Source organism: Lineus longissimus, chromosome 15 (genome assembly GCF_910592395.1).
Source record: "Lineus longissimus chromosome 15, tnLinLong1.2, whole genome shotgun sequence".
NCBI lineage: Eukaryota > Metazoa > Nemertea > Pilidiophora > Heteronemertea > Lineidae > Lineus > Lineus longissimus.
In genome coordinates this window covers 14,626,742-14,641,982 of record NC_088322.1, presented here as the reverse complement: position 1 = coordinate 14,641,982, position 15,241 = coordinate 14,626,742, and the positions used below count along the sequence as shown (strand labels likewise).

At 44.2% G+C, this 15,241-nt stretch overlaps 2 protein-coding genes across 2 annotated transcripts; both read right to left on the bottom strand.

Annotated features, from left to right (window-relative positions):
* Positions 1-131: 131 nt before the first annotated feature.
* Positions 132-5,577, bottom strand: LOC135499447 (zinc metalloproteinase nas-14-like). Its single transcript, XM_064790191.1, has 12 exons — positions 5,515-5,577; positions 4,918-4,972; positions 4,584-4,689; positions 4,251-4,378; positions 3,552-3,745; positions 3,186-3,389; positions 2,903-3,029; positions 2,467-2,640; positions 1,932-2,228; positions 1,268-1,504; positions 731-810; positions 132-179 (listed from the first exon to the last, which is right to left on the bottom strand). The coding sequence occupies exons 1-12, from the start codon at positions 5,575-5,577 to the stop codon at positions 132-134; spliced, it is 1,713 nt and encodes a 570-aa protein (XP_064646261.1).
* A 608-nt stretch (positions 5,578-6,185) lies between these two features.
* On the bottom strand, positions 6,186-14,980 carry LOC135499532 (zinc metalloproteinase nas-13-like). Its single transcript, XM_064790344.1, has 13 exons — positions 14,855-14,980; positions 14,267-14,298; positions 11,490-11,512; positions 11,048-11,153; positions 10,551-10,678; positions 9,847-10,040; positions 9,473-9,676; positions 9,068-9,194; positions 8,664-8,840; positions 8,328-8,495; positions 7,569-7,700; positions 7,242-7,376; positions 6,186-6,768 (listed from the first exon to the last, which is right to left on the bottom strand). Exons 1-13 carry the CDS (start codon positions 14,906-14,908, stop codon positions 6,620-6,622), a joined length of 1,629 nt encoding a protein of 542 aa, XP_064646414.1. The 5' UTR covers positions 14,909-14,980; the 3' UTR covers positions 6,186-6,619.
* Positions 14,981-15,241: the final 261 nt, after the last annotated feature.

The window sequence follows — 15,241 nt, the reverse complement described above, 5'->3', positions numbered from 1 at the left end:
CATGTTCTTGGGGTTCTTACCTCGTCTTGCCGGCGGAATCATATTGATCGGTACTTCACAAAGTCCACACGATTGCGGACAGTTACTTCTCATATAGCTGGCATAGCGATGGTTTGTGCAGAAACCATTCCTCAGCCACGAGGGACAGTTTGTTGGATTTGTATCCCAACATGAAATAACTGGGGAAAGAAATAACAGACTGAAGATTCTAATACAAGATAGACAGTGGTCAAGTGCTTTTTTCCATCTCAAGATACCGGACAAAAACACATTGAGGCCGACAGAAAAGGCGTGAGAACATCTGAGTTCAGTGCTTTATACTGGTTTATTGGCCGTGCCATCACATCAGACCTGGAGAAGGCTTCGTTGCTGCCAAGCATGTTCGTCATCGTCTAACAGAGTTACTAACTCGTCAATTTGCGATGACGACCTTCTTGCACTAAGCATCTTCGATTACTATACACCAAGAAGGTACTGGAGGATAATGCGAAAGTAGCCCTTCACCATCCTCCAAAACCAGATGAATGGTGTAGAGAACTGAAGACGTAGCGGAACCTTTGGATTTCGGTAGTCCAATCCATGACTGCCAAGTATACCTACTGACAGAAGCACGAGTTGGCCTCGCCGGTGTTGGCCTTGTGGTTTGCCTCGTGGTTAGCTTCACCGTGGTCGGCCTCTTCGGGACTGGCCTAGTGGTTGGACATGAATTGCACGATCTTGCGCAACTCACCAGCATGTAGCGAGGATTCTTTCGGCATTCTCCAACTCTTGTCCAGTAGTCACAGCTTGTGTTATTATCCGTACAGTTGCCTGCAGGGGAGGATCAAGAATTGAATAAGTTAAGGAGCGGACAAACTGCAAGAGCATGATCAAGAACACATTGTATGGTCACATGGGCAGGTCTTAATGCAACAACGATGCCTTCTCGTAACTGCAAGAACTCAACTACTTGCAGGCGAACTTTGGTGTGCTCTTGAATTGTTGGCGATGTCATTTTGGGTTGAAGTTAGAAATGTATGTCACGGATGTAGCACTATAAAGACTTTTATGTAGATGACAACGCATGTGGTCTTATATGCTACGGAAACTCGCACTGTTATTTGACTCGTTGGGCGTAGCGGAAGATGGGACAATTTACTCGATGGTCGAAGGGACAACAGATAGACGGCTACCCCAGCAGGGTTCCACAACAGTTTTTCTAGTCGAAGATTAACGAGCAGGGAGTCACATTTTGGGTGCTAAAACAGTTTCTTTCAACTCGACTCACCTTTTTTAATGTAGACGTGATAGTTCGTCAGGTTGGTATTGCCAAGTTGTCCGAGACATTGTCTCGTCAGCAAATAGCAATAAGTTCCTTCGGTGCGACTGTTGTAGAAGAACGAATTGCAAGTACTGTCCGCATTGCATTTGTCTTCACATTGAGAGAGGGTGGATGGCAAGCGTCTGATAAAGTTTCCTGGACAATCGCCCCGTCGATGAGTGTAGCCGTCAAGGTCAAACGATTCTGGAATAAATCACTTGCTTAAAACTCAGATGAATGTATTTGGGAGAAAGTTTTGAATGCACAGCGCGAAGGAGACCAGCACTTGTTTGCAGATTACATTACCCTTGCGGCTGCATGCTGCACCAGAAGCCAATCGTAATTAGACGCCGCTTGTCAAAGGACCCTTCTACACTACAAGTTCAAATACTTTTCCAAGTAGGATGACGACTTAAATTGGATTTGGTATGGCACACTGCGACACGTGACAACTGATACTTGCGCTATGATTTGACTCTATATTAGGGCATAGCAGAAGATTGGAGAAGTAGGTCAGTGGGGGAAGGGGGAAACAGATAGATGAAGCTACAATATCGGCATATTGTATACGATTTCTGAAATCAAGGGCTATATAAAAAGTTGTTTCACAAGCATGACAAATACTACTCACCCACAGTTGTTGGTGTTGTCGTTGGAGTGGTTGTTGGTGTTGTAGTTGGAGTAGTTGTTGGTGTTGTCGTTGGAGTAGTTGTTGGTGTTGTCGTTGGAGTAGTTGTTGGTGTTGTAGTTGGAGTAGTTGTTTGTGTTGTCGTTGGAGTAGTTGTTGGTGTTGTTGGTGTTGTCGTTCCGCAGAGTCCACAAGAAGCTCTGCAGTTGCCGTGCATAAACCTTTCATATCGTCCGGTACAAAGGCCTCTATTTACGAACCCCTGGCACTGGGTATTGTAACGCGGTTCGTCTGCGCAACCTGTTGGAGACAAGACAAGGCTAATAGAAGAGTAGATTCAATCCACTGGCACTTATAAAGGCATTTTCATGGATGGGTTGAATACGATTTGTTTAAGTTTTTCGCAATTGCAAACAATAAATCAGGAGAATACACGTAGGTCATTTTGATGCAACCAAAATTCAATTACTCGATGTGGTATACTTTTGGTTCATATGGTCACCTGTAAAACATGATTATTGTTGATATGAATACTCACTACCAGGTGCTGTTGTTGAAGGTGCTGCAGCTGTTGTGGTCGTCGTTGATGGAACGGACGGAACGTCAGGGCCGCACTCCTCCACGACATCAAGTTCAAGGTCAGAGGGGCACCAACACTTGCAATCCTTGCCGACGAATCCCTCACCTGGGCAGGTCTTCTTGGGACATTCACCTGACGATCAAAATGCATAAAAAACCCGACATAAACAAAAAGAGCAGACGTACAGAGAAAAACAAACATAGACAAAGCAAGAATACACAGAAACAATACATAAAACTGGTAAATAGATAACTATTTGATAAAAATCAATACAAATGGCTGTATAACTTCAGCAAAATACCCCGCGATAATCAAAATCTAGCGCACCTTGATGTCGATTTTGTGACTAGGACGCTTCCCTCTCTATTATTTTATATCTCTCTCTTGTACTCACTTCCGCATCCGTACATAAGATTGATTGTCTTTACATCTCTGAAGCTGAAACCTTCTCTTTGACCAATCACTCTCTGAAAAGCTTGGTCCTTAGTCACAATCGTTGATTTTCCATTGAAAGAGAAATGCTGAAATAAAGGTTACACTTAGTCAAGCCGTAGATGACAGCACTGACGAGAACTCTGAGTGGGTGAGAATGTTCCCGGCATAAGGTAAGTTTCAAGTGAGATCGGAAAGTTCTAGTTGGTCTCAAGTTACACTATACTTTGAAATCTGCCACCTACCCTCTCACCGTAATGCATCATGCTGAGGTAATCATAGGGAATGCCATGGTCATCGATGAACAGACCTGACTTCTTCATGAAGTTTGGCCGCTTGCTTGCAATGATGTTGTTCATTTTGACATCAACGTAACTATCCCTGTCTGGTCGCGTATGTTCGTGATGCATCCCAACCGCGTGGCCAATTTCGTGCATGATTATTCCTTTCTGAAAAGTAAGCAATGATTAATGTCAATTTAATTCAATAGAAGTCAATTCCATTTACATTAAGACAAACGATGGAGTCAACATACGTTTGAATTTTGCTGGTTCTGCTAGTTTTCTGCTAACAGCGACGAAAGGGTGGACCGGCAGAAGTCGCGGACTTACCCTCCTACATCCCGGGGCAAGTTCAATAGATTGGTCCCCTCCTTGCATGCCGACATTAGACCGGCAGCCATCACCGCTGGAAAACAACAGCCTCTTCTTGTTGACGTCATCGTCTGTTGATGGTCTAAACCTGAGACAGGTCATTCGCTCATAGTCGTCGATGGCTGAGATGGCTTCTGATATTTGGTCCTGAGCTGAAAGTAAACCAGCAATAAAGTGAGTCAGACTTCCAATCTCATTATCAAATCAGACAAAAGCTGAATTCTTCATCGCCGCCAACCGCTATTCCATAAACCACAGGAGACACAACTAAGACCAGCAAAAGAACAGTCATAGAATATGGAAATACAAACTGATACGGTCAACACATAGATCTAGTTTTGAACAACTGCCATCTACGCCACTGTAAAAGAACCGGTACGATGTTTCGACCTTCCTGTCAGTATTGGCGGAGGCCCTATCTGATGTTCTATGTGAGTGCTACTTCGGCCCAGGAAACACAACACATGTAGCGAGATCGTATTGGCCAAAACCGACAGGAAGGCACCTAGAGGGGAACGGTGACGACAGATGAGCAACAGACTGGGTATGTGTTTGGAGGAGGCGGAGAAGTCGAAGTTGGACTTCTTATGTTTTTGTTGTTTCCGTAGTTTCTCTGTCCGGTGATCATGTTTCACTGACGTCTGTGCGTATACCTACTGAAGATATTTGAGATGAGATATGGCACCTCCTTGTTTGTCCATCGCTTGTCCTTGATTGCATTAGTCCTCTTGCGTCTGCGCCTGCGCACATCCCCGATCCGTCCGCGTGTCACAGCTTCTTCCCTCCTAAAAATTACAATAAGAAATCATTCATTTATTTCATTTACTGGATCGGTAAATTGCAAATGAGCTGTAATTGAGACAAAATGCTCCATCATCGTTTGTTTAATAATTTCTCAGGCTGGTCAGCTTTCCTACAACAAGCAATTTAAAGCTTATTTTGTCGATCTATATCCCACTGGCTGCTTGCGGTGGGGTTCCGTTGACCTACTCTCTTGTAATTTCCTCCCATTCTTCTCTCCTGATCTTGATGTCTAACTCGACCACCATGAACTCGGGTTCATCACCAAGAGGCACGAAGTCATCTAAAGCCCGAGCTGGAATGAAAATTCAATAAAATGATCCCAAAAACAATATTTGGTGAGACATTCTGTCGTAAACTACATATACATGTACTGTCCAATCAAAGATACGCAAGTTTGTTCCCGAGAGAATTATCGTCCAAGGACCTAGGTAGCGTCAGAGTGAGGACCAATCACCTAACAGAGCCAGCAAAAGATGTAGTTTTTCTACCAAGGAATTTTACAAACGGATATCAAACTCACTTGATGTAGCCGCATCCGTGATCAATTCATCGATGCTGAAGGCGACAACTGGCGGCTGAAACACACAATGTGGTACAAGCCTTAAGCAGTCGGTGTCGGTTATTAACAGTCCTGGTTTTGCAGGCACCAATCACACTCTAACTGTAAACCGTGTATTACCTTTTTCTAATGTCAGGCACGAGAACGCGATCATTACCCAAAGTTACACATCTCGTCAACAAATCCGCAAGAAGAACCTATTGACAGATATTGAAAACGACCTTAAATGCATCATATTGCAGTCAAACTGTTACCGAAGTGCTTGGCCTTTAGATCAAGATGACATAGGAATTATATTTCTTGTTTCAACTTTTGAAGAATTGACTGACAGTCATGACTCTAACCTGAACATCGGTCATGTCTTGGAGAGGTTAGTGGAGTCTGAGTGACAGAGGCTGGTCGTTCGAATCAAGACAGCCATTACTCCTACATGGAATTCACTGAGGGAGACAGCGCAGAGTTCAAGTGAACGCCAGGTTATTGACATAACTTGCTCAAACGACCAGGTCAATAGGTGTAAGTTGGAGAGGACTTCGACAAGTGAGAGATGACACTTACCGAAAACGTGAGAGCGAATAAAAAGAAGAGAAGAATAACCGGTGTTAGTTTTGCCTCTGCCATGTCCACTATGTTGTGTGTCCATATATGATGATATGACTATTGGCTTTTGCATGATTACTAGGCCCGCTAATTATCACGGATTTAGACCTTGGCTATTTAAACGATATCTGCCGTGTGATAATCCCGACCGGATGATAAACAGGACACTATGTAATCATAGTAGAAGTAATGTCGCCAAAAACAAAGTGTTTGTGGACGAGTCAGCCACACCGTTTCTGCAAGGTTGAATGGGGGCAGCTTTCCGTTAGGCGTCTTGACCACCAAGGTTTGGCATTCACGGTACTCGTCCCAGTACGGTTCCGTGATACGGGAATTGTCCTTGGAGACTTCAGTTTAATTGGCTGTTCTTCTTGTCAATGGGTGATATGAATAAAGACTAGCAAATGCTTTTACTCCGGTTTTGTACAGAAAGGCCAAGTGTAAATGTACATGGAGTTTTAGATAAAAGCATTTGCTTGTCTTCATTCATATCACCCATTGCCCCGGCCATTCATGTTAACCGGATTTGTGTCACATCCCTGTCATCTACCTGGGTATTCACAGATGAAGTCATGCGAAATCAACTACACGCAAGCAGATTGAAGTCACAAAAAAGCCGAACACGATGGGAATAAATGAAAAGTTTATTTCCAATCGAATAATCGAATCATTGTGACACTGTTTCGTCCCCCTATCATAACACGCATTAGATGCACTTTTTTTTAGTACCATCCTACAGCGTTCAGTTTCTTCGCAATGCCTGTAGAACGACAGACTTCCATACACATACTGATGGCCATAGGTGGTGGGACTGGACCACGGCATACTGTTACCAGTCAGTCAAAAGTCTGGGCGTATTCGCCTGCCCAATCAATGTCTATCAACACATCAGTCGCCTTCTAGTCGAGATATTGAAACTTCTTTTATTGATCTTATTTGTAAAACACGGCAGAACACGAGGCCCTGCAAGAGGTCGCGTTCACCGCTATTCGCGGCAATTCCATTCTCCTTCCAAAAGTTCAGATATCCCATCCCTGCCTGCGCGATACGATGCAGCAAGGCTCTACCCATAATACCCCGCACTGGCAGTACAAATCCTGCACGACTTCCGACAGTTGGTTCTCATGTAGCTTACAAACTGTGTGGCGGAGCAGAATCCTCGTCCTGCCCACTGCGGACAGTCTGTTGACCTATGGTCCGTACATGAAATGACTGGAGAAAAGGATTGAAAATTACTAAAATGATATACCAATTTGGTGCATTTGTACATGAATATGGTGAATATCACGCCAATGCATGAATTGAAAAAGATGAATGTTGTGTTGTTGTCTAACTTAAATTGCTCTGACAAAATACATTTTGTACTTCGTGGCCAAAGCTCTTCATGTTTGCATTTAATACATCGTATATTAAGGTCCATGATAGATATAAATAAGCATGAATATGAACAAAAATACATTTACACATCCAGTGACAGTGTGGTTATTCAAATGAATATACCGGTAATGGCCGCCGGAAATTGACAATAGGCCCGCCGGAATCCGTCAAGGCTGGTCGGAATCGAGGTGTGAACGGGATTTTCGAGGATTGAAAGACATTTCTTTCGCCACGCTATTTCGACCAGCCAAAAGGGATTCCGGCGACACAACCGGTATGTCAATATCAAGCACCACACTGATACCTACCAACAGCGCTCGTCCTTGTCTGACAGGCATTGCACGATCGTGCACAGTTCGCCAGCATGTAGGGACGATTCTTTTGGCATTCTCCAGTTCTTGCCCAGTAGTCACAGTGAGTGTTATCATCCGTACAGCCTCCTCCTGCGTGAAAACATCATGATTCAAATGTAAGTCAGAGTATAACCTGATCGACCGCCGCATCAGTGGTTCGCTTGGCTATCGTAACTAACCACAAAGGCATGAGAAAGCAGCGAAATCGCGGTAACTGTGACTAAAACCGTAAATGTGATTTTACACATCTTATGTTATTGATGGGCAAAAATACATACGTACCCACTTGAGGAGCCACTGTTGGGCAAGAGTTGCATGATCTTGCACATGACACCAGCATATAGCGCGGGTTCTTCCGACATTCGCCTGTCGATGCCCATGATGCACAGGATCGATGCTGGTCGCGGCAATTTCCTTAAACGCCAAAACAGAGCATTAGACATGGATCAACTACCCCAGCTTGTGACGACACCTGGTTATGGCGAGGTTCCCGAGGCAGACGATTTAGCCATCCTAGATATACTTCCTCACACTGGGGAGAGACAAGGCCAATTCCTCTACGTCCGGAGTTGAAGTAACGACAAGATTGGAACGTAGTTTTGATCAGTATGTTTTACTTGCTTTCTACTGAGTCATTCCATATGTACAGGCCAGCACACCACACCGAGGAGACTCGAGTAGCTACTACGAAGTAACCCGTGCAAGTCCTGACCACTACAATCCCAGTTATTCAAATCAGAGGAGCAGTCTTACGATGTCACGGACTTGCAGGTGAGTCAGAAGGTGCGAGTCCCGGGGAAAGCTCTACAACAAGAGAGGACAGAAGTCCCAGATCCACATTTTAATATAAGCTTTAGGTCCAGGTTCAGATCCGGCCCCGGGTTGGGCTGCCGGTTCGACTACCACGACTGAAAAAATGGAGCCCTCCTTGACATTTAAACGTGCTATTTATCATATACCCAACGTGCACTGATCCGGCAGACTCGGACCGGTCACTCAGTCGGTTTTCTTATTGTAGTGTTGTTTTTTACTACAACTTACTTGCTGCTGTTGTCGTCGTTGGTGTTGTAGTTCTTCGTGTTGTCATTCCGCAGAGTCCACAGGTGGCTCGGCAGTTGAGGTGCATAAACCTTTCATATCTTCCGGAGCAGAAGCCTCTATCTGCGAACCCCTGGCACTGGGCGTGGTAACGCGCTTCGTTTGTGCAACCTGTTGGTAAAGAAATTATAGAATAGACTAGTATAGAGCCAATCTAATGACTCAAGGCGTTATCAGGGTGCGTTAAAAAGCATGCCATTATTGCGAATCTATGTTGACGAAGCGTGGCAAACGCATCGCTCGATGGGAGACTTAATTGTTGGTGGAATCATTACTCACTGCCTGGTGCAGCGGTTGTAGGCGGCGCTGCGGTTGTTCTGATCGTCGTCGATGGAACGGACGGAACGTCAGGGCCGCACTCCTCCACGACATCAAGTTCAAGGTCAGAGGGGCACCAACACTTGCAATCCTTGCCGACGAATCCCTCGCCTGGGCAGGTCTTCTTCGGACATTCACCTGACGATCAAAATGCATAAAAAACCGACATAAACAAAACGAGCAGACGGAGACAAATGAAGGAATATACAGCAACAATGCAGAGAAAATGAAGAACTATTTGATAAAATCCAACAGAAACAGCTAACTTTAGCAAAATACCCCGTGAGAATCAAATGCGAACGAATTCGTGACAACAACGCTTCTTGCCCCCTCTACTGTTTTATGACTCTCTCTATTTTACTCACTAGCGCAGTCGTACATGAGGTTGATCATCTTGACATCCCTGAAACTGAAACCTTCTCTTTGACCAATCACTTTCTGGAAAGCTGGGTCCTTCGTCACGATCGTTGATTTTCCATTAAAAGAAAAATGCTGAAGAAAAAACTATGATAAGTGGAAAGGGTTTTGCAAGGCCTGTGTGAAGTGGATTCAACTGGAATCCATGGAGCTGTGAAGAAATATAAAAACAGTACAGTTTCGGTGAAAATCTTAGTCGTTCGATTGTGTTCAATTCTTTTCTGGTAGCTGTTATCATTTCATTCAAGATATCCGTGACTTCCGGTCCAGTATGACGCAATCGAATCAAATCCCTTTCAAAAGTGTTCTCATTGTGAACGATGTTTCCTCCATACTTGAAAACTGCCACCTACCTTCTCACCGTAATGCATCATGCTGAGGTAATCATAGGGAACGCCATGGTCATCGATGAACCGATCTGACTTCTTCATGAAGTTTGGCCGCTTGCTTGCAATGATGTTGTTCATGTGGACATCAACGTAACTATCCCTGTCTGGTCGTGTCTGTTCGTGATGCATCCCAACCGCGTGGCCGATCTCATGCATAATTATTCCTTTCTGAAACGTTAGCAATGATTAACACATGTAAGTTTATTACGAATCCAATTAGGTTTTAATCAGGTAAGCGATGGCGTCTGCATACGTTTAAATGTTACTGGTTCTGCTGGTTTTCAGCCACGAGCGTCGAAATGACCAACAAAGAATGACCCAATGAGTCGCGGATTTACCCTCCTACATCCCGGGGCAAGTTCAATAGATTGGTCCCCTCCTTGCATGCCGACATTAGACCGGCAGCCATCACCGCTGGAAAACAACAGCCTCTTCTTGTTGACATCATCGTCTGTTGATGGTCTAAACCTGAGACAGGTCATTCGCTCATAGTCGTCGATGGCTGAGATGGCCTCTGATATTTGGTCCTGAGCTGAAAAGAGATGAAAGAAGAAGTTAGTCAGTCTTCCTGACTTTGTTTCCACTCGGAATCTGATGTTCAATCGCTGCAAATCAGCAATAAAAGGCAGGCTATCTGATGCGACTAGCTAAGAAAAGCCGCTGGCTTTAGGTCGGTCATATTGTTAAATTATTTATTATTTATATGATCAACCATCAATTCATCACTTTTGTGGCCTTCTTGTAGGTATTTGCAAATCGGAAACCTCGCTGAGGCTTCTTCGGCGCAGCAAACACAAAAGAGGGCCTCTGATTGGCCAATGCTGTAAACAGGATGGCAAGTTTGTATTGGCCATTTAGAGGCCTTCTCTTATGCTTCTTCGGCGCAGCCATAGAAGGCATCTGGTACAGACAAGCCTGCAAAGTCTGCTTTGACGAAAGATGAATAAAGTGAGTAAGAAGAAGGGCACATGTATGGAAAAGGAAGTCCTCAATGTTGATAATGGAATCCGTAAATTTTTTTAGCTTTAGCATGTTTGCTTACTAAAAATATTTGAGATGAGGTACGGCACCTCCCTGTATGTCCATCGCTTGTCCTTGATTGCGTTCCGCTTGCGTCTACGCCTGCGCCTGCGAAAATCCCCGATCCGTCCGCGCGTCACGGCTTCTTCCCTTCAACAAATTGCAAATCGAATTAACTAAGTGTGTCTATCGTTATAATCACATCATAATCACAATATGAAACAGTCTATGAATAGTGAACAGATGAAGCGTGGCTGCAGATGGCCTGAATTACTTGGGCACAGGGCTGATAACAGTTGCAGATTTGCGGTACGAAGTCTTCTAAAGCTTGGCTTCTGCCAGTTCACGACTCTTCCGGAAAAGAGTGGGTCAATGCTGGAGCAATTTTGCTCATGTTTTTTACGGCATGTAAGCCGGGGCCATTATCAATACCAAGCAATGACGGTTATAGAAAATGGCAGCCAATGACACCTCCCGTCCCTTCCTGAGGCGTCGGGAACCAACATGCCTTTGACCTACCCTCCAGTGATTTCCTCCCATTCTTCTCTCCTGATCTTGATGTCCAACTCAACCACCATGAACTCGGACTTATCGCCAAGGGGCACGAAGTCTTCCAAAGCCCGAGCTGAAAATTGATACTACATACTCTAAAGCTGAGCGACTGAAATTGGATAGGCGCATTAGTGGGACACTGGGATTCCCATTGAGAGGGATAAGTTCTTGCGCTTACAAATTCGTTGCGAAAGGAATTTGGCTGTGAGAAACGCTCAGGTATTCGTATTGATAAACAAAGTTTGCATTGTAAGTATCCGTAGTGTAATCTGCGTTACGTAAAATATGGTCATTCTGGACGCACGAGAGCACACTCGCGTCTCGCATAACGGCGACAAGACACAGGTTTGTTTGTCTTGTTTGGAGACCATCAATCAGATAACAGGTGGATCTTTGGTTAAACACTTACGCGATATGGCCGCGTCCCTTATCCAGAAGTATTAGGGTAGCAGGAAGGGTTGGGCGTTTGTGGTTTCTGAGTCTGAGGGGGTTGGTGTCTGTTGACTGTGCTTTAAGAGAGACTAGGCATGGCGCCAGTCTCTCTTAAAGCACAGTCAACAGGCATTTGGTCTCAGTATTTGGGTTTTGATTGCCATGACTGTACCCCTGTAAAAGTCAGAGGAGGAGAAGTTTGGAATGAAGATGAAAGCATTGAAGAAGAAGAAATGTTATTATATATTGAGGAAAGCAAAATTTATTATGAGACTAGAAGGCAGTGTCCTGACTTGATTATTTTGAAAATGGCAGTCTGAACACATTAAAAGGTGGAACATGGCATTTTATCGACTTTGAAGTGTTCCGCAGTTAAAGGGAGACTATAGGCAGCAGCTAGGTAGGCAAGATAAAGTCATACAAATTTGCCAATAGGGGTCAGTCATATCTCTAGGCATGGCGCCAGTCTCTCTTAAAGCACAGTCAACAGGCATTTGGTCTTAGTATTTGGGTACAGAATCAAGGCAGAATCAAGGCAGCTCAGAGAGCAATGATTGAACGATGCTGTGGACAAGTCCAAGGATACTGCATCAGTCACGACCAACTTCTCATCAGAAAGCGTCACCACCAGCATATTCAATGTTCAGTTCCAACCTGTACCAGTCCAATGCACGCCTGTCATGGTCAGCAGTGGTCAGCTTAGCGCGATATGGAACATTCTTCCGAAACTCAAGCGAGGGAAGTCTGCTCATTAGCCTATCTCGCGCACTGCTCCTTCTTGTCAAACATCGTAGTGAAATCGTGGTACAGTGGGGCGTCCTCGAGGATTGCAGCTGGTCGGACAGACGTGAGGTGGAATGTGGGCGGCTGCACTTCTTCGTTGATGTGCGATGGCAGATAGCACAGTTGTTGCGTTGCATGACAGCTGAAAGTGAATGTGATATCATAGAACTGAGGCGTTTGCAATGAGACTATAGGTGAAGTAGAAGCAAGGAGTGAAATGGGCCATCTTCCAGTGACTAATATACAGAGTAAGGGCACTGGGTGTTGTTAGATTCAGCATTGAATGTATTCCTCGTACAAGCGTGAATAGTGTGGACATACAGTGAGAGGTGAGAGACCCCTATTGACTACTTCTTGTAACTTTATCTTGGATATTATATTAGTGTTGAACTTCTAGCCATGGATTATGAAGAAATTGAAGTTGTAGGCATGGAATATGAAAAATTATTCAACGTTGAAAGACATTATTCCACGAGGCTTTGCCGTGATCGCAAAGGACGCGACGCGATTGGTTCACATGCTAATGAGGTATGATAATGATAATTACCTCTATAATGCTACTTGGATAGCGACTGTGTCGTTGATTGCAACAGTGGTCTATGTCAATGTGTGCCTGTAATGTCAATGAAGTATGATGAGGTGATGACGATAGTGCAATTGACTAGGTGGCACATTTTAGAATCAGCAGTGAGCACTGTGTGTAACATGGTGGAGGCAGCGGAGATAATAACTGTGTCGAAAGTATTGTTATAGGGCCTTCCCTAGGCCCATGGGGTTAAATTTACAATCCACGATTGAAAAGACGTAGTTTGATCGCATTCAACTATAAATCCATTGAACAGTTGTGTTCCTTGGCTTTAGTCAACCGATGACCTTTTGTTGGGCCATGATCGGGGATTGTAAACTGTAAATGTATTATGGACTGGGAGACGGGGGAAACACAAGTGAAATAGACCAAAACAAGTGATTTTGGGCCTTTGGTTTAGACGCATGCCCCACATGCGCCATGCGGGATTATGCGGGATTATACGGTTCATGTGAACTTGTTGACATCTACATGATCTGGTGCCGTTATTGGTCATGGTACATGGTAGGCCTAATCATCATGGCAATATGTTTCAGGAAAAGCTCGGAGTAAAATGAACTGCCGATGAATAATGATGTTGTTCATGTTTACCATGTTTACTATACATAGCCATAGGGTATGCACTGGCCAGTGCACTTTCTGCACGTCGTCATGGTCATGTACGTGATACCTTGCATATTTTGTTTTTTGAATGCGCATGGTTTTTGGGCAAAATCACTTGTACCAACACTAATGAATAATGTCTTCTTATCCCTATGACTCCATACACAGTGAGGGCATTGTCCCATTCTCATCAAATGGTAACTTATTGTACCGTATTAGGGTGGAAGTTGGGGAGCAGATACCTACCGCTGCACGCCTGTCATAATCAGCAGTGATGAGCTTAGCGCGATATGGAACATTCTTCAGAAACTCAAGCGAGGGAAGTCTGCTCATTAGCATATCTCGCGCACTGCTCCTTATTGTCAAACATCGTAGTGAAATCGTAATGGAAAACGTCTGGCTTTGCGCCAGACGTTGAGACTAATAAGTGAAGAACTAGTAGGTAAAGAACTTCTACTTGCGCGAGACTGCTCTGATAAAATTATCATTGCAGAGACTACGGTGACGTACACATATATTTTTTACAATCAAAAATGCCCTCAAAAGACGACATGGAATGATTATTTTATTGATATTTCCTACTATATACCTTCCAATTATCACTTTATACAAATAGATCGGCGTTAGGTCGCATGCTTTTCTTTCCTGGTGACACTATAAAGCAAAATAGTTGCAACCCCGTAAATGCGCTATAAGTCCAATAATAAGTGACGGTGACCCGTTATAAATGTTTTGCCAGCTTCGCTTTTTTGCCGCTACGCGGCGCGTTGGGCCCTTGCGTCAAGTCATCGATACTAACAGCGGGAACCAGTGGCTGAAATTTACATAAAAATAAAGTCTGTAGTCTTTACCAAAAAATGGCCAAAGGGGCGAAATGGTGATCATTCCACTCACCGTTGAGAGCATAGAAACCTACCAACGGAAACATGACAACAGTCCATAATTCCATAAGCCAAGCGTATTCACAGGAACATCTCAGACGTCTGGTAACTTTACTTCGCGTGAGAGAACACTTCGGACGCAGGAACGTGTGGTATGAGTTAAAACCTACATCGGATAAATGCTCGTCCGAATTAGTGTTCGCAGTGAACATAACTTCGGACGAGCATTTTCGATGCGGGGATGCCAGAAAAGCAGGCGCATCTCTTGAATTACAAGCTATATTTGCCTCTTGGTCTCACTACCTGGAGTTAACCCCAAAAGGCGTACAGTGAATGGGGCCCTCAATTGGTCAATATCTTCGTGCAGAGTGAATCTTATATAGGGTTAGGTCCTGGTTTAGGGGTTAGGCTATAAAATGGTGCCCGTAATGGCGTTTGAGGTAGGCCTTCAGAGGTGTAAGCTGCAGGACCGCGAGTGGTTTCACTTACCGACAATATCAGAGCCAAGATAGCAAAGCAAGCAATACGCGTTAATTTTTTCATCGTGATTTCCACAATGTTGTGTTCTACATCCGCACTATAAGTGTCAGCATATATACAGACAACAAGGCCTGCCAATTATCTCGGTTTCCTACTTCGGCTGTTGATACGATCTGCAGTATGATAAAATCTCTACCGGACGGTAAACAGAACTTTACAAGGAAATGACATACATTCAAGTTTGATCAAATTAGAAACTAAACGATATACATGTACATGTATACATTCCTGAGCGAGTGTCATCGACGGAGTGCAAAATACTTTCACCAAGAAATCTATTAACCATCATGTTTATTGCCTACACGGTGTCTGATCAAAGCCGAAATTATTTTATTC